Source organism: Megachile rotundata, chromosome 9 (assembly GCF_050947335.1).
Source record: "Megachile rotundata isolate GNS110a chromosome 9, iyMegRotu1, whole genome shotgun sequence".
Classification (NCBI taxonomy): Eukaryota; Metazoa; Arthropoda; class Insecta; order Hymenoptera; family Megachilidae; genus Megachile; species Megachile rotundata.
Window position 1 is genome coordinate 6,467,055 of NC_134991.1, and position 23,947 is coordinate 6,491,001.

The window sequence follows — 23,947 nt, forward strand, 5'->3', positions numbered from 1 at the left end:
CTTCCCCGTGCCACTCAAATGCCGTGCTACACCCTCGGCTCTTCTCGTCTTGCGCCCCTTGTCCGCCAATCTGTAAGAGAATTCTCCCCGTCCCTTCTACCCTCGTTGCTTCATTCAAGCCTTCTCGCATTCTCCTCGATTCGTTCCATCTTCCTTCGTCTCGTGTACACTGGCCAATTTCATGAATTATTCCAACTAAATGAATTAACAATGCGAAGCACATTGGTTCATTATGTTTCTCGAGTGAAAGATTGCATTGCATCTTGTGACAAAAGATTGTTTTCAGCTGTTAATTGCCCATATAATATTATACACAGAATATCCTCCATGCTTCATGTCATATTATTCAGCATTGTTTATATAGCATTGCTGCACACTGCTACATGTTCAATGCTTCAACAATAACTGTACTGCTACGGAATTAAAAGATGTATTTCAAGATTTTCATTAAAACAAACAAGCTGATGAAAAGCATCATTTAATAAAATCTACTCTTAATTTCATACTGCCGCCCTTAAAGAGCTAAATGCGACTTATAAGAGAAATTTGGAAATAATTTAAAAATGACTTAAACTTGCAAATGACTTGAAAATAACTTGCCAAAGACTAAAGAAACGACAAAGGGTTCCTAGAAAGCGATTTCTAAGCGGGCGTGTGCCAGATCCGGGCTAGACGAGGTTATCACGATTTTACGTAACCCGACCTCTTTTTTCCCGCGGTTTTCACGTAGCCAAAGCGCGCAGAGACATTTGAATGGTTCACCGCCGACGCTGTGATCTCGGTGGCATGCAGCCGGCGGGGGTTTTCATGCGAAAATAAAATTTAGTCGCAATACATCTCGCCGCGGAGGAGGCTTCTTTTTATTCCGCTGCATCTTGTTCCCCCTGACGTGACCCCGTTCCCAATTGTCCTCTCGCGGCTTTCTGCCGCGGTGCACGTGCACGCGGCTGCCTGCTTGGCAGCTTGCACTTCGTGACGTGCATACATGTCGCGATGCAGCAGAACGAAGACGTTATGATAGCGAAAAAGGGAGGAGAACACGTCGTCGGCGGGATGGCACGCGTTGCGTTTACGCGAACGAAAAACCTCCCTCTGGGTTGCACCGTGATTCGGAAACAACCACGATTTTGGGGGTTGTTTAACTCTCGATCGACTGAGGCTTGGTTTAACACCTTCCATATATTGTGACGGTGACATATATCCTGACACATATGAACTTTTTTAGTCAATTGACGTCATACGTGACCTTTATACGATTCGTTAAATTCCGATTCTTCGAACGACTATCTTTGATGGATGTTTGGTGCGATAGATGGCCAGTTAACTATTCAGTGCCGTCTACACCGAGTTCGACAAGCTTTCATCCTATTTGTAGCTTGATTTTAAATACGGACACAGATTTATAATGCATATTGATTCGCGAATACTTCGTCTGACAAAATTATTATATATTTACCTTCTCACGTTGCAGACTGCGCAACGTATTTGCAAGAGCTTTAATGACACTAATATTAATAACAGACTCTATATTGTTTTAATGTAAATTTTAAGAGAGATATTAAAAGAAATTGTCTAACAAGATCGTCATAAATATTTATCAATAGTAACTGTATAAACGAGAGAATTGGAACGGTATCTCGTGAAAGCTGATGCAAATGATAATTGTAAGTTTTGATGTCACGTATTATTAACAAAGCTGGGAAGTTTTTGTGTTGGCACGCGCAGTGTCCATATTGCAACGCGTTCTTTACGGTCATCGGGAGAGAGTATACAACGGTTCATTTGCAACCGTAGTGAGAAGAGCATCAAAAGCAACGAGACGCGTACGATTTTATGTCGCTCTTGCATGCCACGTCCGGTAATTCTTACGTCTGCCAGGTTATTATGGCTTCCATAAACGCGTGACTGTTCCCTCGACGAACGAATAGACGAAAAGCGAGCGACCGCTTTTAAGTGAGTGTCGTTAAACGAGAAACTGCTTGGAAATCCAATTACTTTACTGAATCAAAATTTATAAAATTAGTTTTCTCTGCCAAACGAACGGTTCAGTTTATGAAGAAATATTTGGACTATATTACGGATCTGCTAGCCAAATGGCTGAATCAACTTATTAGCTTTATTATTAAATGATAATGATTTCTCGTCACAGATGTACTTTAATAGTAGTTATAAGATAATTAACCCCTTAACTTATGATTTTCTCGATGAGTGCGTTCGATAGGGCGATTTAATTGTTGTTGTAAAATTAAGACAGATAAAGAATTTCAAATGTTAGGGACGTTTTCTATATGGCGATCATTGGTGGAGGGAATTGAAATTAAACTCGAAATTGAATCATGGTGAAAATGTGATTCGTCGCATTTCAGCAGTTAAGTGGGGGAGACGATATTGTAAGCCAAGGGGTGAATAATTATAGTCAAAATTTGTAAACGAACATCTGGAATACTTTTGAGAATGTTGGTCACAATTTGTAGTAAATTGAAAATCGTAATTAAAATATTAATTAATCATAGACCGAGTAACTGCTAGTTTATCGTGATAGGTTCAGTGACAATTTTTATCGGTAACAACTTCGTTAAATTCGTATATTTAAAAGTCATAGTTTTGAGAACTGTATCATTGGATCGATTTAATATTATTTGAAGAGAAATATATTATATTTTGTATGATTAAAAAAAAGATTGCAATCATAGATTATTTCAATCCGAATGGGCAGCGCAATAACAGAGGAAATAAATAGCCGGGTAATCGAGTCGCGTGGTGCCGCATCCATCGACGAAACAAAACTCATCATCGAGCAGCTGGCGGCGGCCGTGCTGTCGGCGCGAACACGCTCGCAAAACGGCGAGCGATTCGGCATAGCACGCGAATACGCAATTATTTTTAATTGCACAGGGGATCTGCGATCGCGTTCGGGGTTTCCGCGGCCGCGTTAAAATGCGTCTGGGTGTAAAATTGAAAGCTGCAAATCCGTCGAGCGTCGATAGTGGCCGGGCCCCCGTCGATACGATAATGTGATTTCCAACAAATAATTTCGCGTCGGGGCCGCGGTTTTCGTGTCTGGAACAGACACGCCACGGATGACTTGGCTCGCGTAGGGTTCCGCGAGGAGATTAGCGCGTTTCGTGCTCGAAATCGTCGCGAAATCGCGACAGCCCCGAACAAAGCGAGCTAGTTGGCCGCGGCTCGATTCGGTATTCAACGGGAGAACAGGCGTCGAAAGGATTTTAAGTGGCCCCGCGAATTATCCCCGAATCGCGTTCGATCGGCCGTGTTATCACGATTGCTTCGTTCTACCGCGTTTTAACTGCGTATGTATGGATTTCGATGTTCCGGTTTGCTGGCTGGCTTTGGCGAACGTTCTTCCTCTACCGTTTCACCAGAATCTCGATGACCAATTACGAATTCTATTGTAGTTGCGCAACGAAGGTTTTATTTCGTTCGATATAGGATGATGGACGTATTTGATGAAAAATCCTGTTCAAGAGTTTCATCTACTTTCGAAGAATGGACGTCTGAGTGGTTGATGGGATGCAATACTTTTTGAGTATCGTTCATTGTCATGGGCATAGGAAATAATACTGGAATTCGTTTCACAAAGGAAAAATTGCATGCCTGTTATTTTCACACTGCGACATGTTTTATAGAATTTGTATGCGATGTACTAGTGAAACCGAAAAAGAGATGATTCTTTGAAAAATAAGACGTTTTTTTAATAAAAACGATCTTATTTAATCAACTACGTCCGTTTTGTTGAAGTTCATGCAGCAAACATGTTAACAATAGTGTACCTAGACATACTCATCGCAAGATAACATCATACTCATTGAATTAAAGACTGACTCTACAATTAATAATTTGCAGCAAAATGTTGATAATCTCAATATTTATCTAGCAGGTGTATTCTAGCAGGTGTATTTTCTTTGCTCAGCTGTCCCCATTCGTCAAAATGTTCCTCCATTCCTATCTCATTTCATACAAATATTCAGAACATTCCCTTCAATTATCGTTCTCCACTTTTACTTATCGTTATCGAGGAAATAAAAAGATGGAGGACAAATAGAACGGGGATCGGTCCGCGAATCGAAACGGGGCGAAACGATGCGACGGGTCGATAAGCGATGGTGGATTCTCAGAATTCTCGGCGAAGAAAACCGCATCGTCGGGAATGCGTTCTGCGAGCGGTTCGACCAAGCTCGATTACCGATCTTCAAAAAATACGAAAGCCAGTCGGTTCTCCGAGAGCCGGCTTCGTTTCCAAGGAATCGCATTCATTGGCGGGAAAAATCGGGCGGCTGAGATTACGCTGACTCCGGTAGCCATCCAATTGTATCGAATACGCGCGAGCCGAGGGATTCTCTGTGCTCGCTGAACTTCCGAGATCGGAATCGCATTGTCACCACGTTTATCGCAATTATGCTGGTCGCGTACGCGTTTCGTGGGAATGTAATTAGCTCGAACGACCGAGGCGGACAATAAGGTTCGGCGAAAGAAAGCGCAAGTGCACGCGAATTCTTTGTTCGATGCGTTTATCTCTTATTCCTGTTTTCTCTTCATTAAACATATAGTCAAATTTGTAGATTTCACTGGAATTTATTAATTCATTCTTCGATTTACAGAGTAATTCAGGTACAGAGTAATTGCTAGTTTAAATGCCGTCTAAATGGAGACAGAACACTGATCACTGTAGTATCATAGTATTTCGCACTGTCTGGATCTTACCAGACAGCTCAATCTCAATAACTTTGCAATGACTTGAGACGTCTGCACGTCTCTCCTACATGCAACGATATCATCTCCCAGATTTAAAAGGCTAATGGCCAAAAGTTTGATTATACGAAATCTGGCTTCTTGAAACTTGTACGCTAAAATTGAATGGATCATACATCTGAGAAAGAAGTTGTAAAAGCGAGAAAAGTCAACTATCGTTCTCCTCCTCGAGACACATGAGAAATGAAATTCCAACTAGAAGAATCATGCACGGCTTCATAAATCAAAGCAAGTCAAATTGGATAGCAGGGTCTCGGAGCGAACTCGTAAATCAAAACCTCGACGAGTGACACGATTGAACGATCAGCGAGCAAGTTTATCGCGAGCGTTTTCGTCGATTTTTAACAAGAATTTGCAAGAAGAGAGGTAGGAGAAGAGAGACGAGAACGTAGCCGCAACGTCGATGAAAGGAGGATCGTGCGGAGCAGATTCTATTCACGCGAGCGAGCGCGCTGATACAAGGTTAGAAGAGATAAGCATCGCCGGATTAATTATGCGTAATGCGTCGGAACGTGTGCACCGCGTGCGTGCGCTTCTCTTATGCGCCTGGCCCAACCAAGACCCGTTCTCTGTCTCTGCTCGCCGGACCTAACGCATTCAATTATCATTGTTACTCCGAGAGTTTACAGATGTTTCCGTGATAATCACGGTGCTACGCGATTGCACGTTTATCCTGCCGGCTCGTATTAAGCGCCATTGAATGGACACGGTGACCAGACAGAGAGAACGCTTGCTCGAATGCACTCCGCTGTGGATATTCTCGAAGAGAAACAAAGCCAAGGAAAGGGTATTGCGTGGCGGCCACGCGACTTAATTAAGCCCATTGGAAAAATTCACGCAGCCTGCATTTGAGAATGCTGGCTTCGCTCCAGATATCTCGGTCGTTAGTTCTTTTGAACATTGTCTAACTCCCTGCTAGCTAAATCTTTGTAGGCTGGTTACTGACAGAATTTCGAGTTTGCGCAGAACTTAGACTAATTGGGGATCGGTAGGCTATTAGGAGGATCATTCGCATCAATAGGCAGTTAAAGGACTAATTTAGATCGGTTGGTTGGAGGACTCATTCAGATCTGAAGGCTATTAGGTGATAATGTGAAAAGTAATACTGGGTCGCACTGATCGGATTGTAATTGGTAGCACTCAGAATGTATTATTTGATATATTCTTTTAGCTCATATGTTAAAGTACGAACTTTACGACCATATCATTTCTTTCAAACAACTTCTTTCGCATCTTTTTATTCTAATGTACAAGTAGATTTATAGTGTGCACAACATTTTCTTTTAACAAATAAACATGCACACAATACGTGTACACAAGTCAATATTTCTAAAAGCTCGAAATAAAAATAGATAAATGTATAAATATCAGTGTTCAAATACCGTCAGAAAAAGACCTACCTCAATGAACATTTTATTTCATTTTCTGTAATTATCATGGGAATATCTGTTCTGTTTCATTTTTAAAATCTCCTACGGGAGCATTTCACCCCGCTGCGATATCAAAAACAAGCATCGGAACAAAGAACCAATATTTTTAATCGAAACATCCAATCGAAAAGCAACGAAGATGATCGCGTGTACGATGGAATCGCGAGCTCGTTTTTGGAACGTTCCCCGAGGGTGTTTCGCGTAACCAACGCTTCAGATTTCGTCGGTATAGGTAAAAAAAAAGAAAAAGAAATTAAAACATAAGCGGCACGCTGTCGAATGGAAATAAATAGTTTCTGCCCTAGGATTCCCCAGTTGCACGGCGAACGGGCGCGGCGAGGGAAACACGGTATTGGCGTTGCCTCGCTCTATTTCCGTCCCTCTGTTTTTCGAAGCCCTTTTTCTCTTTGCTGCCGCTTCGTTTCGCTTTCTGTATTCTTTCTCCGTTCCTCTGCCGGCGTCGGCTCGAATGTTTTCATTCGACGGCGTCCCATTGTGTGGCGCCCGCTAAATGCCGAAACGCTGATGCGAAAACTGTTTTCCTTTTTGCCTTCGTTAACCCACATTCACTGTGCGAACATTCGCTCGTTCGTCTAACCCCTGATAACTTGCCAACAACGCGCCTACATCCCCTTCAGATGAATTAAACTGATTTCTAGCGCTACGATCTGATAAAAATTGTTTGGGGATTGGATGGTCATTGAAGAAAATAAACATGTTGAAATAGGGGATGAAGGTACATTAGAATTTTTTTGTTATTGGATTTAGTATGAGTCATATCTTCCAAAATTCCAAATTCTTGAGGTTTATCAACAATTTTCAAATCCTAACAAATCCAAAGTCTTAACATTCCAAAGTTGTAAAATTTCAATCTCAAATTTTCAAAATACCAAGGTCCTCATATCCTCAAGCTCTTGAATTTGTAAAATTACATAGTTCCAAAACCTCAAAACCTCAAGATCTCAAAGCTCTAACACTTGAAAGTCTCAAAGACCTTGCTTTATTTCTAAAATCATATCCCCAAGTCTCACAATTAAAAATGTTAAAAGTTCCAATTTTCAATAACTTCAAATTTTTTCAAAGTCCTGAAAATTTTTAAATTCCAAAATCCCCAAATCTCGAAGTCAAGCACCAAATTTTCTCAACTGCCAAAATTCGCAAAGTCTGGTAACAGTTGAATATCCATAATGTCCCATTCTTCCCATTTTCATGTCAACACGAGTTCCACCATTTTAGTTTTGTACACGCGCCAGATACCCTATGGGCTGAGTCAGATTCTCAATTTAAAAATGTGCTGTTCAAGGGATGAACATGCAACGCAATGTAGCGGCTGAATGGTTTCTAAACCAGTTTCGTTCGATACAACACCGGGAAAAATCCACGACGTGTCGTCGTTATCGTTGCGAGTTTCAACGGCGATAGACGAGACCAGGTGCGCCAGTTGGATTAGGCGCGAAATCGCACGGATAACATGTTTTCCTTCGGTAATGCCACGCGACAAAGGGATTTCACGAGGGTGGCTGACACCGAGTTTAAATTTCGGCAAAAAAAAGTGATGCGCTATGTCGGACACGCGTAAACATGCTGCGTGTAAGGGGGTGCGAGATGATCCGGATGGATCAAGGGAATTTAGGAAGGATCTACTACACTTATTCCCTTTTTTTGGTATTAATATTTTGTTTGGGGTTTCTGGGTTTGAAGCTTAAGGGTTGACGTATTTATTAAACCATGTCATGTGTTATTTTATTATTACATTATCATCAATGTTAAAATTTGTGCGAACGACTACTATTAATTTTTCCGTGTAAAGAGAAAATATGGAAATTGCACTTAAGAGATTTAAATTGCATAAAAATTTGTAAGTAAAATTGATTGCATCCCTCAAGGCATTCCGAGATTCTTGAACGTTTCTAAGCGCCAAAGAACTGTAATTTATATCTAACGGTAGGTAAATTGAGATAAAGAATAATGACGTAAAAAATCAAATATGAAAGTGTTAATCGCATCCGAGAGTAATCTACGAAAGAGAAGGTTGCAATCAATGTACGATCATCTTGACGAAGACAAATCAAATCGGTTAATAATGCAACTTGCCCCTCGGTCGTAATTTAGTTTCTTCTCTCGATCCATTCGCAATAACTTTCATCTCGGATCGAATCGTTATTCTAACGAGTGGAAGAAAGTAGCCGTACTCGATAAGAGCAGAAAAAAAGCATCGGCGGTGTACGTACTCGCGGTAGCAATTACTCTCACCTCTAACGATGTCCGTTGGTTTGTTTGCAGGCGTAGTCGGAGCTCGGAACTTCACGATGGAGTGCCGCAAGGGTCGACGGAAAGGTCTACTCAGTGGCCTGGTGTTTGCGTGGCTCCTAACCAGCGGTTGCACCGTCGCAGCGCGAAATATAGGTGAGTGAGAAAGTATTTACGATTTCAGCGTGCGTCGATTCCTGGCGAAAGACCTGTCCTCGGGCCTCCGTTCTGTCCTTGTGCCAATTAAGCCTCCTCGTGCGAGGAGCGCGTGCGAATATTTACGCGCTGCACGACCGTGCTTGTGTTCGGAGCTGCTGAAAAATCTACGTGAACGCGAAATGTTTCCACGCGAATGGTATTCGGACAAAGCGATGCTCGTACGCGGCACTTTTCGCCAGGATAATTAGCACCGAGGACGTGTTTGACAAGCTCCGTCGAAAAATCAACGACCGTCGCGAGAATTGATTTTCATGCTTTAGAGACTCGAGGGAGACAGATTTATCGCAAACATGAACGCAGAACCGTGTTATAGCAACGAAGCGTGGGTTTTTAAGCGGATAAACATTGCATATCCAGTTTGGCGAAACCGCAATTCGACGACCGTTTAAGGATGGGTCAAACGTTTATCAGAATGCAAACACGATGTGTTTAATAAAGCGGACGAAAGTAGCTCAGGATCTTGTGTACATTGGTGCTCCGCTATGTCGTACTGTCGTGGAAGATTGTCCCTTCGAACCCTCGAAAGACCCTCACGAAAGGAACGAGGACCGTCGACAGGATAGACGGTTTAGGAGACCAACTGTGTACGCAGCGCAGGACCGAGAATTAACTCGTTCTCTGTGTTAATCGATTTAGGAGAAGCCACGCGTGAAGTGATATTGTTGCGGGAAGAATCGACGATGCGTTTGTCGGGGTTACGATGTAATTAGAGGCCAAACAGCCATTAGCAGAGGGTTACAGTGCGGTTAAATATTTGGGAAATGTATTGGGACAAATGGTGACTCGCTGAAAATCCATTTTTATACTCACGGGCAATTTGTACATTTTTGTTTATTGCTTTAGGTATTATCATCCCTCTGTTAGTTATTTCGTTTAAATATTATATTTGACACCTCATCAAAATATTACTTGTTAATTTTTAATTTGAAATAATTTTCGATTTTTTTTATTATTAAAAGCACGCTGTAGTTACAGAATAGGGGATGAGTCGTGGAGACAAACAATAGATCAAATTAATATATTCCTTTACTATAACGTATAAAATATATTGAATGCTTGTACATAATTTTATTTGTTTGAGATATGTTTGGGTTTATAAGTTTGATAATGTTTATTAGCATTTGTATTTTCATCGAACATAAATTCTTTTATGAAATATTTATGAGATATTCTGTACATTTTCACAGCCCATGAAATACTAATAAACTGAAGAACAAATTCTAACAAGATAAACTTCATCTCCCCAGGGTTCATTATAAATTTCTTTATCTACCTAAAATGTGTAAAGTCCTAAATGTTGGAGAATAAATTACTTTATCTCATGATTCGTTCTCAAAAAGTTGGATAACTCGTAACGATGGTATTCCGGCGAGTTTGAAATTTTTCAACAAAACGAAGGGGGTTGTATGTCAGGTGAGACGGTCCCGCAAAAGGGTGGAGATCCGGTTGGTTGCGTAAAGCAGCGAAGCCGAAGTTTCGGAACCGCGTGTTGCACACACGTCGAAGCGGAACCGAGCATTAACGAGCGGCAGTCTCGAGAGCGATTTCGAGTTCTGAAGGGTCGTGGAAGAACACCAAAGGGGAGAGAAGAGTTTCTCTCTATTCCTTCGCGATTATCACACACTTCGGTGCGCCTAATCCACGCAACCATCGTCGTTCCCGCGTTTCGCTCCTACACGACCCCTCTCTGTTACTTCGGAGTTCGAGCCGCGTAGCTACCCTCGAGGCACTCGATGGAACTCGTGTTTGTGCGACCCCGTTCCACGCGCAAAAACCGCGGATACTCGAACGATAGATAAATCAAAATCTCTTGGCATTGTGTGGCGTGCGATCGACGGCTCAGACGGCTTTGGACCCGTCTTTGATTCCGCCACGGGAACGGAAACGGCTGGAGAAAAATGGCAGCAGGTAGATAAAGGACCGGAGAATGATCGTGACGTGAGAGTTTCTAGCAGAAGGCGGCTTTATCTTTTATTTATTCGCCGCGATTGGCCGTGATTCTGAAAAATCTCCCCTGCTATACTAGGACGACTATTGGCATAACTACACGCTCGATATTTCTCCTTCGAGATGCTGAGTTTTCTTATGTGTTATCACTTTGGATTCACAGATGCTTTTCAAGAGCTATTATTTCCAACAGTGCAATCACTGTTCAAATTTCAACAGGAGTTAAATCGAATGTCTTATTGTTAGTCCAAGAATGAACCCTTAGGGTATTAAACAAAATGCCTAAAATAACATTTCCACACGTTATAAAAAGGAGATAGTATATGAATTATAAGAAAATATACGAGAATAGAATGAACACAATTTCTAGTTACATAAGAAGGAAAACAAGGAATTTCACAGAATTATCGTTGCCTTCGTAATAGCCCCAATTCCGTTAGACCGTTTGCTCTTCAATATTTTCAACGGGGTTGCATCTCCATTGCCCGGCATATCGTACAGGAGTTTACCATGTATTTTAGCCTGCGTCAGAGAAGACGTTTATTCTCGACAGGTCTAGAAGTACGTCTTACTCGAGCGGAACACAGCAACCCCGTAGACCACCTGGGACACCGTCAGGGAGCCACTTCGCTTCGACTGCTTCGAGTACCAACCCCTTCCTCTCTTTTTTTTTCCTCCCGTTTTCTTCCTCCATCGACGAAGATTTATACGCGCGGGTAAGGGGAGGCGGTGGCCAGCAATTTACGGCCGCCACTTACGTCACCGCGGCGAATCCTGCGCAATTAATATTTATGCAGGATAGATCGGTAATCCTATTATACACTCGACACAATATCGGGATAATAAGCATCGTGGACAGTGCGTAATTATAGGATGCGCGGCATCCCCGAGGCGGACGAAGGAATCACGTTTGCGGCGGTGTCCTTCGATGATCAGCGGTTAAAAATTTCTCACGGTTGTTAGGGCGCGGACGATTTCCCTCGTTATCTTCGAATCCGTGTAATCCGGCTATAATTATTCCTCGACGTGTCCCGATCAAATTGCTGATATAAATTAATTTATCTACGAAGCGGCAAATACAAAAATGTCGGCTTTAATCATGATACAGTTTTAAATTCGTTACAAAATTTTTCTGAGATTACATCTATGTGAGAAGGTTCATTGGTTATTTAATTGGTTTGTTGAATTGCTTTATTTAATTGGAAGATATAACATTACGAATGAAATTGTTAAATATTAAATTTTGAGATCCTTATTTATTACAATCAACCTAATTATTTTCACCCACATGTGCACAGTTAAATTCGATAGAAAATGTGTTCAAAAACTGTCGTTCAAATTATCTAAGAATGAAAAGATAATTTTTTTAAGATTTTCAACAATATATTCACTATTGAAAGGAAGGGGTTGAACAATCCTCTTGATGGTTATAGCATCGATCTTGTTAAACGGAAACACCTAGACAGACCTTATAAACAAAGTGTCTCTCGAACATCCACGGTGAACTACTTTTGTCAAAGTTTCTGGGAAAAGACCGTTACGGGAGCACGAGGGAAACAGAATGGTAATTCAATCTTTTTTATACAACCTCCCGATACGACGGAAAGAGATTTTCCGCGGAAGAGGAGCGGGTAGAAGGAGTTTAACAAGGAACTCGTTTCGTCGCACAAACTCCGCGAAACGATCGAACAGCAGCGGATAGAAGCGGATCGGTGGGACGAAAAGGGCGAAGAAGGGAAATTTCTATGAAGGAGAAACAACCGAGAAAAGCAGCGTAATGCGCAGTAAATTGGGGCCACCGTGTGTTGTCGATGTTACCACAAATCTTAGACGCTAAGGTTCGCGGCAAGTTACGGTTTCCCGGGTTAGCTGGAAAAGCCGGCGATAGAGGGAGAACACGCGGTAGAGGTCGTAGCTTTAGACCGGGGGTTGTTTGGCCAGTCGTTGGCGAACGACGTTGAGCCGGCGCACTTCCGCTTCCAGCTGAGCACAACGTTCTTCGCCAACGACGAACACCGGAATTATATCCCTTATCGCTCCCAGTCGAAAAGAACTTCAACGTGCCGTGGCATTTGGCACGAATTTAATGCTGGCTTATCTCGTCCTGCGTATTTTTCATTCCGTATCGACCATTTGTTGAAAGACTTTCGATTGGCTCCGTTTGAAATTCGATGGCCTTTAAAATGGCGGGCTCCATTAATCAACACCTATTTCGCTCCTTAGAGAATCTTATTCAGAAAAAGTTTTATCGACAATTTCACTAGCTTTATATGTTTTCTCTTTGCTTGTCTTGTCTTGTTTTATCAGTTTAATCAATTCATAAGTTGTGTTTATGTTGAATTTATCGTATCTTAACCTATCTGATATAACCTACAAATTTTATTGATATATAAATTCAATGTACTACACGTTTATTTGTAAGTGTTTATTACCACGAATTTATTGTGGCAATAACATAACCTGTAATTTTTATTGATATATAAATTCAATATATTACACGTTCGTTAACCTGCTCTAATACATAATTCGTATAAACACAAATTTAACTACACACTGTTTAATAAATCAAACAGTTTAATAAAATAAGCTTGAGTCAATTTGCTTACAATAAATACAGATTCTCGTGAAATTTGTAACGTTATAATTTGATATTCTGGTACGACCGATATTGCACGTATTTATTTTACAAACATTTGCAAAATCGATAAATAGATATGTAAAGTAAATGAACAATAATTAGAATATAAAGGTTGTAGAAGAGAATGAGTAGTAACAATATGGTAGACTATATAAGGTTGTCGCAACGTGACTAATCTAATTTCCAATCACGCACCGGTGATTACCACGAACGCAAATCGCTAGACGTCTCTTCTTCCTTTTTTGTCGGCTCGCTTTCGTCGAGTTCAATGGGTTCGGTGTAATCAGTCATTCAGATGGTCCGAGCTGTCTGAACAGTTCGAGTTCAACTGGTTAGCGACACGATCGGGACGAATTAGCGTTCAGAGTCGTAATTAGAAAGGTTGAACCATGTTAACGGTGCTCTATTTCCTGCCGACGTCTAGCCGATTAAATCAAATCAAACTGATGGGAAGTCGAATTGATATCTGTTTTTCAATTACGAAGTGCTATTCGATTACGCCTAACTACGTTGTTCGAAATAGTTGTGCCAATCACTTTACTTATTATCGTTTTTACTACTCTCCATGTAATCTATTACTATTACTCTATATGATTATTTTTCTTTTAATACAAAGCATAATTTTATACATAAGTTCAACGAACGAAGCGTATCTACAAAAAAAGACTCATTTTCGTCAATTTCGCAAATTGAAAAATTTACCTGAATTCTATATAAAAAAAATAAGTATATAATAGTAGGGCTTGTACAGATATTCAATACAAATTTATTGAGCAAATAAAACCTTCTGTTATAATAAAAATAATACATCTCTTCATATTACAAACTTTAGTACTCATATGAGTACACTGGGAACACATGTATATATTTCATGTTTTATAAAAGTCAATGAATGCACTGAAATGAGTAAACTATGGCAAAATGCTAAAGTTCTGACAGTTTAATATTATAAAACAAATTTCTCACATGATGGTAAAAAATTACGAGACATGGAAATTAGCCATTAAAAATGGCAATAATTGACGAACTGTTTACCGAGAAATCCGTTTTCCTGATGGGGGAGCGATCGAACGAAATCCCGTGGCGAGCTACCTTCTCCAATTTCCGAGATCAACCCCCGACCACGGTTCTTCTCGCTCCGATTCGCGCGGAACTTCGTTTTCTTGCCGCTCGCGTTTTCCAATTCGCGGCGAATGGATCGGTCGCGCGGAAAATAAGAGATTGCCGCGATCTTCTCCGCGTCTCGTGGTTGCAGCACCTCGGATGGAAAAACAAGCGAGAGGAGGCAAGAAGGAGCTCCGGGCAGGAAAGGAGAAAAGAAGAAAAAGAAAGTCGTCGAAGCGGAATTCCGCGGTGCTCGGCTGTTCGACGCCGAGCAGAAGGGACTTTTAATTCTCGCGACGTTTACTTCCGGCGTACGTGACCCACTTCGCGAAGCTTCTCAAAAATTGCTTCGAACGCTGTTTCAAGCTGTTTTCTATTCGCACAGGATCTTCCAGCGGAGTTTTTGACCATAATTGAAAATCCTCCGCCTCACTCGTTCCCTCCTTGTACGCTCGGTCCCTCTCGCGCGTGCAAGGGCCGTCCGGTGCCGGCATTTCCATAGAACGGTCGTTGAGCGGAGCGCTCGGCGCTGGATTATCGTTTCCTTTTTATCGGGGTCGTGGCATAGTTCGCGCCGCGTTAGACCGCTCTGTTAGAGAAATAGTTTCCTCTCGCTGAAACGCCGACTCGTGAGCGAGGCATCACGAGACCCGGCCAACGCTCGCTGCTTGCATCGTTTACGGGCCACTTGGAAACGGGAAGCGAGCTGGCAATTAACGATATCGCGATGAACATACCACCTTCGGAATTCTTCGTTTTTTACCGACTACTTTTTTTAATTCCCCACTGTGTTTCCACTCGGTGGCGCGTTTCTTTTTACGGCGGGTAAGGGACTAATCGCCTGTACCTTCGCTTTGTGAATTAGCTTCGTTTTACCAGGCCGAATTTCCACCGCAGGAAACTTGGAAATTTCGCAACTTGCGCCGTTGCACACTTGGAAATTTCTGAAGTTGGGACGTTGGGGAGCGAGAAATTAAAAAATGTGATAATTGGAGGCGTTGTATTAGAGATACGCTTTTTACGTTGGAAATTTGGAAGATAGAGTATTCGCATCGTTGAAAATTTGGGATGTTAGAATTTCGGTAATGTGAGAACTTATAATGCCACAACTATGAGAATTTCAGAATGTATGTCATTAAAAATTAAAACATCTGATTATATGTTGTCCATCTAATAACCATATTATCTAACAATATTTTCCTTTTTTACATAAATATCCAACTCTTTCTTATTTTGTAAGCTTCCATAAGCCTTATCAACAGCATCATCCCCTTCCACCCCCTTCTCTCGCGCAAACGGTTTTAATTTTATGGAGGCAACGTAACGCTTGTTGGCGATATAACCGACACATAGCTAGAAAGATCGATCTTCAGGCGCTCCCAGTGTTTCTCCGACGAAGTAACCATCAGTTTCTCTTCTTACGACGCCGTCGTCCCATCCCGGATTCCTCGACGTAATCGATTTCCGATTTCTTAGTGGCGGCAATTTTTCAACGCCCCGTGAAAAATAACTCCGGAATAAGCCATGCTTTCCAACGTCACGATACCTCCTTCCATCGTCCACCAACCCCACGTCACTGTTCGTCTCACCCTGTACAACACATCCTGTAAAACATTCGTCTAACTTCAAAACACATTTAATATTTTTTTCCTGGAATATTTCTTACTTTTTTGCATAAATTCTGTAAATGATTTTGTTGTTGACTATGCAAGGATGTTGTTGCATCGCCTTAGAGCGCGATGCAGCTATCTTTTCACAGTTTACAAGGCAATAGACCGAGGATCTCGAACTGACCGTACCGGCAATAAGTTTATGAAGCCATTGATCATTTTTCGGTAGATGAAATTACTTTCGCGTCGGCAATCCAAGTTTATTGCTTGGGACCAGCATGTTTAATTTCAAATTCCGTTATTTTCAACCTTCGTCATCAGGGTCAGAGTGCTTTTTCACCTTATTACCTGCTACGGGTTTTTCCCAAATCGCGGAATCCCTCGTGCGTCACCCCTTGGTCGCAGCTACTTCCAGGGGTGACCATTTCTTGTACGAGGGCGGTAACTTCTTTAAAATCAACGACCAATGAACATACACACCCCCTTCCAAATCACCGATCCCGAAGTAATATCGACAGCTACTTTTGCGGAAGACGTCAGAACACAATAATATCTCATACAACACATATTTAAATCACGAAGAGAATCATTGAACATCGCAAACATCACATATCTAAATCACGAAACGAACTCACTTATATCTCGAACAGTAATCATTTAAATCACGAAACGAACTCATTTATGCAGGGTATTCAGAAATTTACTAGCCAGCGTTTTTCTCGTAAACGACTGGTACGAGAAAAAAATGAAAGAGCCAAAAGCGGTAGTGTTTTTTATAATCAACATAAAAAAGTATATATTTTTTTCGTGTTTATACTATTTTTTGAGATATGAAGGTAACCTTCAGTTTTTTTAATGGAATGGTATATATTTTTTTATATCATATGAAAGGACGTATCGAAACGAATTCAACGATGTATCATATCATGACCTTGAAACCCATTCAGAGTCAAGAACAAACGAAATATTTCAAATATTTCATATTACTGTACTTACCGGTATTTCTTACTGATATGTTTATATTTCGTGTTCAATGTGGTTTCCATTATCATAACACCATTATCATGACCTAATCATAACATAAAATCACCAAATATGCTTTCTAGCTAATAAAAACTATATTCAACAGAATCCGCGCTGTCCATGCAACAGATGTGATGGTTTAACAGTAAAATTACCAAACCGATCTAATGTTTCAAGTTTCTCCACAAGTTTTATATTATAAGGCACACATGTTGTGAAAATATATTTTTTGAAATCAGCTTTGAATTTCATCAAGATAAAAAAAAATGTGTGTACTAATTTATGTCTCGTCGTTTGTTTATTAATTTTTTAACTTCATTTTCTATTTCAAATTAAGTATACATTATATGTTACTAGGTTTAGTGTTAAAAATCGAAACGACCTGGAAATAAAATTTAATTTCTATATTTTAAGGTTTCGACCAATATATCTTATTCTTAATGAAGCCGAATAAATTGATTGCTAGTATGAAAGTGAATAGGTACGTAAACCATTAAAATTAAAATTAAAGTTCCTAACCGAAGTATGTAACAGATAATTTATTATGAATTTTTGGCCCATGTTAACTGGTTCGAACGGCGAGTCCGCGATAAAAGGAGGATAATAGGTGGCTTAGGCGAAGGGCAAAACGGGCGGGAGGTAAGCAAGCTGCTTTTCAGCAAAAAGCCGCGGCTAATGAGTAGAAGGAGGATCGAACGAGGGAAGAGATGAAGGAACGGAGCTTTATTAAGACGCACGAAATGCGGGGGTGGAGCAGTTCATGATAATAAAACAATCTCTTTGGTGGAACTCGCGCGATCGGTCCATTGTTCCTAGCTAATGCACACCCCCGTATGTTCGTCTTCCTTCTCCCTTTATCTCGGTGTTCTCCTCTCTTCCGCACTTGACCCGCTTCCTGGTGTTCACCGATGGAAAACAGTCGGCACGCTCGAAATCGTTTCCCATTTCATTTTGCAGCCGGAGGCGATGCAACCCCCGTATGTTTCACCTCCCTTTTCGGCCGCTCTTCCGCATTCTCCTTCGGCTTCTTTCGTTTCTTCTTCTTCCGCGTCTTCTTGCTCCTTTTTTCCGATCACGCTCTCGTTAACATTCATACGAGCCGGCCCGGTACCTTTTTGCTAAGTCGACTCGCCCCTCAAAGAGAGAAAAGAGGCTCTTCGGTCTCTGGGGTAACCACCCCCTCCAGGTCTTTTCCCTTGCGAGGGAAGGAAAAAAGACCGTGTACGCGCACAATCGCGCCTCTGTACATCGGTACCGGGCTTTTTTTCGGGGGTTAAAGTCGCGTGAAAGCCGCTCCACCGGTTCAATTCTCTTTGAACTCGCGGTTGCTAATAAGCATGCGAAAGAAGCGCTCGACTGAGTCCTATCGATTGACGATTCGTTCCGATTTCTACGTTTCTTAGCTGTATTGTTCGGTCTTTAAACCTTTGTCAGTTTTCACAGATCTCTTCTTCCCCAGAAATCAAATTCTCGCCGGAGGAATTCCGACCAGGGTGAATATCGATTTCGGCTTGCACGAAATTCGAAGGATAGATTGCCAGCGTGACAAGCCGGTTTCTACAGAGCGTCTATTGATTTTTTAATAAGCGCCTCGTTTCAACCGGGATAGAAAAAAAGATAGCGAGAAACGGAAGTAAGAAGAGAACCGGTAGCGGCGAGAACTTCCTGTCGAAGTTCCTCCGGGCGCATTAACGCGCGCCAAATTAAACCGAAGTTTCTTTTCCGACTGAAAAGTTCGTTAAACCGCTTTGTAAATTCCTGTCTGGCCGGTTGCTGCTCGCCCTCGCGGAAATGTAAAACGAGCCAGCGAAATATTGCGGCCGGGTATCGATGCATCGAGGCTACAAACGCGTTACTGACCGTGTCACGACGCAGCCGGCTACGGAGGCGAGACGAAGTTCGATCATGAAAACGCAGCCAACGCTTTGAAAAGCGACGTAGCTTAAAAAGACCGCTTATCCCAGGCCGGTTAAGCGTGGCTTCTTTGTTCGCGCGAAATTAACGTCAGCCCCGTGGCGCTTTGTTTAATTTCATGGGGAAAGGAAAAAAAAAACGCCGACATTATTGCCGCGTTTCCTACTCGGAATTTCGTTTCATTATCTTGCCCGTGCGCTCGGTTTAATAGCCGCTTCGGTTCACTTCTTTTTTCTGCAGCTTCCTTTGCTGTTGTTTACTTGCTACTTCGACAGGTCGTTTGGTTCGTCTGGTAAAAAGGACGTTGCTGTCCTCGGGATACAATGACTTTGTCGAAGGACTTCAATCGACGCGCGCAGATTCATAAAGACGCTCTTTCGGGACCCGTTGATCCGTTTGAAATTCTGGCGGTCGCTAAAAAGCTGCTTTTACCGTTATAAACGACGGGCAAATCGTTAGCTTGCAAACAAATTTGTTTGAAAGAATAGTGCTGCTGTTAACGAAGTGACTTTAAAGAGGAACTTCAATCGACGATCGTAAATTCGTATGAAGGTTTTTTTTTTCGGAAATCACGTTGTGGACACGTTGGGGATTTTCGGGTGTTTTTTTTTATATTCATATACGAAAGGAAAAACCATTGGTTAGGCAATAACAAAAATTTATTCAAAAGGACAATGGATATACGCTGTTGCTGTCCGATAGAGTGGTTTTAGAGAGGAACCTCAATTGACGAGCGCAAATTCGTGTGAAAGTTTTTGCTTTTTTTTCGAGAACTATGCGACCTGTTTGGAATTTTAAGAGTATTTTTTGATACCTGCAAATAAAAGAAAAAATCGTAGTTTGGGAAAAAACAAAATAATTCGGTTTTAAAAGCTGCTCGGCGACGTGTAGTATAACAGTGTTTTTATTTACCTGAATCAAAAAACTGAAAGGAGATTCCATTTTCAATAAATTGTTTAAAAAATACTTGTATCTGATATTTTGTTCGCCACCGCTATTAAACCGACAGATTAGAAGTCTAGCATTATACTCTTTTGAAAAGAAGACGTGTCCTGATTTCAGTGGCGGTAATTAAGCGGGGGAGCGAGGTTTTATTATGGAAAATACGAGCATCGTACGTGCGACGAGGCTTTAAACTTAAAAACGCGATGCAACAAATAATCCTTATCGGTCGCGTTCAGGATACGCGTAAAAAAGGTACGCGATGCAACCGAGCATCAGATTGTAAGCCCGTCGCGCGTTACTTTAATTTAGTTGGTGCGCCTGGATTACCAGAAACTCCTGCACGCTTCCTGCACGCGTCTCCGGAATTATCTGCATTAAAAAGTAAAAATGTGAAGAATTTGTTAACACGATGACACCGTCGCAGCGAAAATACATAACGACACGTCGTAATATTTACCCTTCTGGACTCGATTTGTTTCCGCAATTAATGGAACTCGTCATATCACTTGTACTTTTTTGAATTAACCCCTCATCGCTATTTTATTTCAAAATAACATTTATTTTACATTTTTTTAAATTTGTTTTAATACTTAAATATCTTAATAAGTGAAATTATAAATTTTAAATAAGATTTGCATGTTTATTATACACGGAGGATTGACAGGTCTTTTGAAATACAGCTTTATTCGACAAGCGGAGTAACATACATATATCGTGCGATCTTAACACGTTACTCTATTTCCAAGTAGCAGTTGGCTCCGCTATAAAAAAGGCAAATAAAACTGGAAACGTAGATTCCAGGGAATTCGCGGAAAGTGTTCAGGTCGGTTTAACCCTAACAACCTCGTAGTAAGTACATCTAAAAGAACGGTATCAATATTCTAATTAGCACCGCGAACACGGGGTTTGCGTTACAATTGCGGAAGCACTAAATTATCGGGTGGACTTTAAAGAATTCTCAGGCTCCATAATCCGCTGACGAATTCGGTATATCTCCGCAATAAAAAGCGAACGTTTTATATCGAGGACACGCGATAAAGCGTGCATGAGAGCATTATTTCGTATTTGCCGGTTTTAAAGCCATCGAACGTGGCGCGTAACGTGTCCTGCGCCGTGACATTCAACGTGTTAATCAACTTTAACACCGGATAAACTTATGGAAATAATTTATGAATAACCCTATCATCTCTTATGATTTCAACGGTTTAAACATGGCGGATCGTACCGAGAAATCAAAGTGGGTGATCTTGGAGCCGTTCTCAAGATATCCTGGATCAAGATAACTGGCCGAGAAACGAAGCGCGAGCAACGCAAGCAGCGAACCTTAATCCCATTTAATCGTTCGAAACGGAAGTCGCGGAACTGCAGCGTCATTCGACGCTTGTCGCGAGGAAATTAATTAAAGTTCGCTATAGGTTAAGTAATTTCAACAGGAATGTATGCTGGGTTATTACGCGCTGATGCACGGAGGAAACGAAGTTTTTTATTGCGACAACTGGGTCGATCGAGTATCAGCCATTTTTAACGCACGATGGATGCATTCCGATAAAATGCAATACGATATTTAAGTATTCGAAGGGTGGAAGCAATTGGAAATGTGCAATTTTGAAAATTAAAGTTTGGGGATCTGCAGTTAGGGTTTGTAAAGGTCTTCGTAAAATTCGGTGGTCAGATTTGGAGATCTGGGGATTCAGGGATTTAGAAATTTGATAATTTGAGAAATTAGTGCTTCGAGGATTTCGAAATTTGATAACTGGAGGTTTGAGAATTTGCAGACTCTTAGATATCTTAAAATCTGCAAATGTAAAAATTTCGAGATTTTGGAATTCATGAATATGAGGATATAGTATTAGGAAGTTTAAAAATGAAGCAGTTCGGGAATTTGCTAATGTGATGATTTCAGGACTTTGAAGACAATTTGTAAAATTTAGAAAACCATGAATTTTAAAACTATTGGCACATTCAGAAATAGAAAAGTATAACAATTCAGAAATTGAAAATTTCCAAGTTTAATCTCCCCGAAACGAAAGTACTAGCTTCATACCTGTCGTTCAAACTTATCTAAAGGTTTTTAACGCGTTTCGATAATTAGTTCGTAAAAGTTATAATCGTCTTAACGTGCCAACGAATAACGATCGTAAAGACGATGAGAAAAGTCAACCAGTTAAAAGTGCAATCGAAAGCTCGAATTAATCAGGAGTTACGAATATCGCGCGCGCATTCTCCTAGCCAAAGCGAAGTTTTGCGAAGCGGACAATTTAAAAGATAATTTCACCCCTCTGCGCTGCTCACTATCCGCGTTCATCTCGAGGAAAGAAGTTTCGCAGTTTTACGATTTCGATTTTATCGTGTCGTTACTCGCTCGAGCGCGTATCGTTACGTCCTCGGGAAGACTTTCTCGAGATAAAGAGAACCATATTTTCGAAGACCTTTTGTAATGGTTCTTTTATGAAAAAAAAGGGGGAATGAAACCGAAGGTTCGTTTGTATCGATTTTACTGGAACATTTCACGAGTTTTGTTGTCTCTTTTCTCCAAAAGCATCCCTTTTAGCGTTGTATTTTTTGTTCACGGAACCCGTATACATGCTATAGAACGCATTTGAGGTGAATATCAAATGGTACAGCAAGCTCGAAGAGAAATAATTATAGTTGATCGAAATATCGATCGGAATGGCAACATTGTACTGCAACGGATACTTTATTTGCACAGTGATGCACGAAAAATGTGAAAAATTCTTCCGACCGTTCAAATATTCTGGATATAACTTTTTTCGGCACAGCTCTGTAAACCTCTATCACATATCAAATTCCCAGAACCAAAATTCCACATTTTTATATTTTCAAATCGTCAAAGTTGGCACATAACAAATATCAAATATACAAGTTTGAAAATCCTGCCAAAGTTTCGACAATAATGGCAACTCTTCGATAATTGAGTAACGCATGGAAAAAATTACGCAATTTCCACAAGGAGTTTCCCAGAATCCATCCAGTGCCCTATACCGAGGCTCACCGGCGATCAAGACCCCAGAAATTCAGGGAAGATGAACGCACCGGAGAAATTACAGTGCGAGTGCAAGTTCGACTAATAACTGGAAGCTCGTCGTGGTTGCAAACGCTCGTAACCGTGACCAGCGATAAAACACACGCTCGGCTAGAACCAATAAACAGTATCCCATCGATAGTTAGCCGCAATTAACGCGGTAATTGAATTACAGTTAGGCAGTTATCGTTCCCGTGGTAATTCCATCGTGAGATAGGGGCGGAGCGAGTTGGTCGCGATCGGCCAGGCTCACGGAAGAGGATCGGCGCGAATTCCAAGGAGTCGGAGCGGGTAAAGGCGGCCGAGGCTGGCGCAATTAAAGCCGGTTACATTGTTCGGCGAGAAGAATAAGGGCCGCGTGGCGAACGAGGCCGACTCTCTCGCGTACGCGTTCTTCGCGTTTCTTCTCGCGACGACAGGATGCAAGGTGGACCAGCCAAATTGGCCGCGTCTTCGATCGCCCCTCGAAATCGAGGCTCCTCCCGATCCGTTCTTCTTCCCGAGCAGGCGCGTAATAAATCGCAATTAAACGTTGACCAAACGCTCCGAGAGGCCCCGGCGACTTTCTTCGAGGATTACGCGGACACGCGTCCCGACCGAACCCCATGCCAACCGAGACCACACATTGCGCGCGATGAAACTGCACGCTGCTCGCGAGAGACCTCTTCATTAGAACGATTCAAATTAGCTGGATCGGATGGCGAGCAATAACGGCGCGCGACTGTTCGCGATTTTAATTGGTCGGGATTTTTACGCTCGGTACGACCGCTTCTCTTCTTCGACGATGCTCCTTATCCTCGCGATGTCTGTTATGTTAATTAAAACCGGTTACGAGCTCTTTGAGGCGGTCGACACGTAACAATGCTCGGTTTAAGCGAACAAATTTAGCGCGTCGTGTATGCCGTGTACACGTACGATATACACTCTATCCACCATTTTCGTTACCTTCTTATACTCAATAATATCACGAATCGTTTTCAACATTAATTCACCCTCTACCTGTCTACAACCTACAAATATTTACTTTTATTACAAACACATTGGATTTTCATTG

At 41.5% G+C, this 23,947-nt stretch overlaps 1 protein-coding gene across 5 annotated transcripts in view; it reads left to right on the forward strand.

Moving 5' to 3' along the window:
• The window catches only part of LOC100878040 (latrophilin Cirl), an 820,007-nt gene that overhangs the window by 548,990 nt on the left and 247,070 nt on the right, over nucleotides 1-23,947 (forward strand). For all 5 annotated transcript variants that reach the window (XM_076535691.1, XM_076535692.1, XM_076535693.1 and 2 more), the window contains one exon: nucleotides 8,484-8,606. In XM_076535691.1, the coding sequence (XP_076391806.1) occupies nucleotides 8,484-8,606 (123 nt within the window). The remainder of the gene's footprint in view (nucleotides 1-8,483; nucleotides 8,607-23,947) is intronic.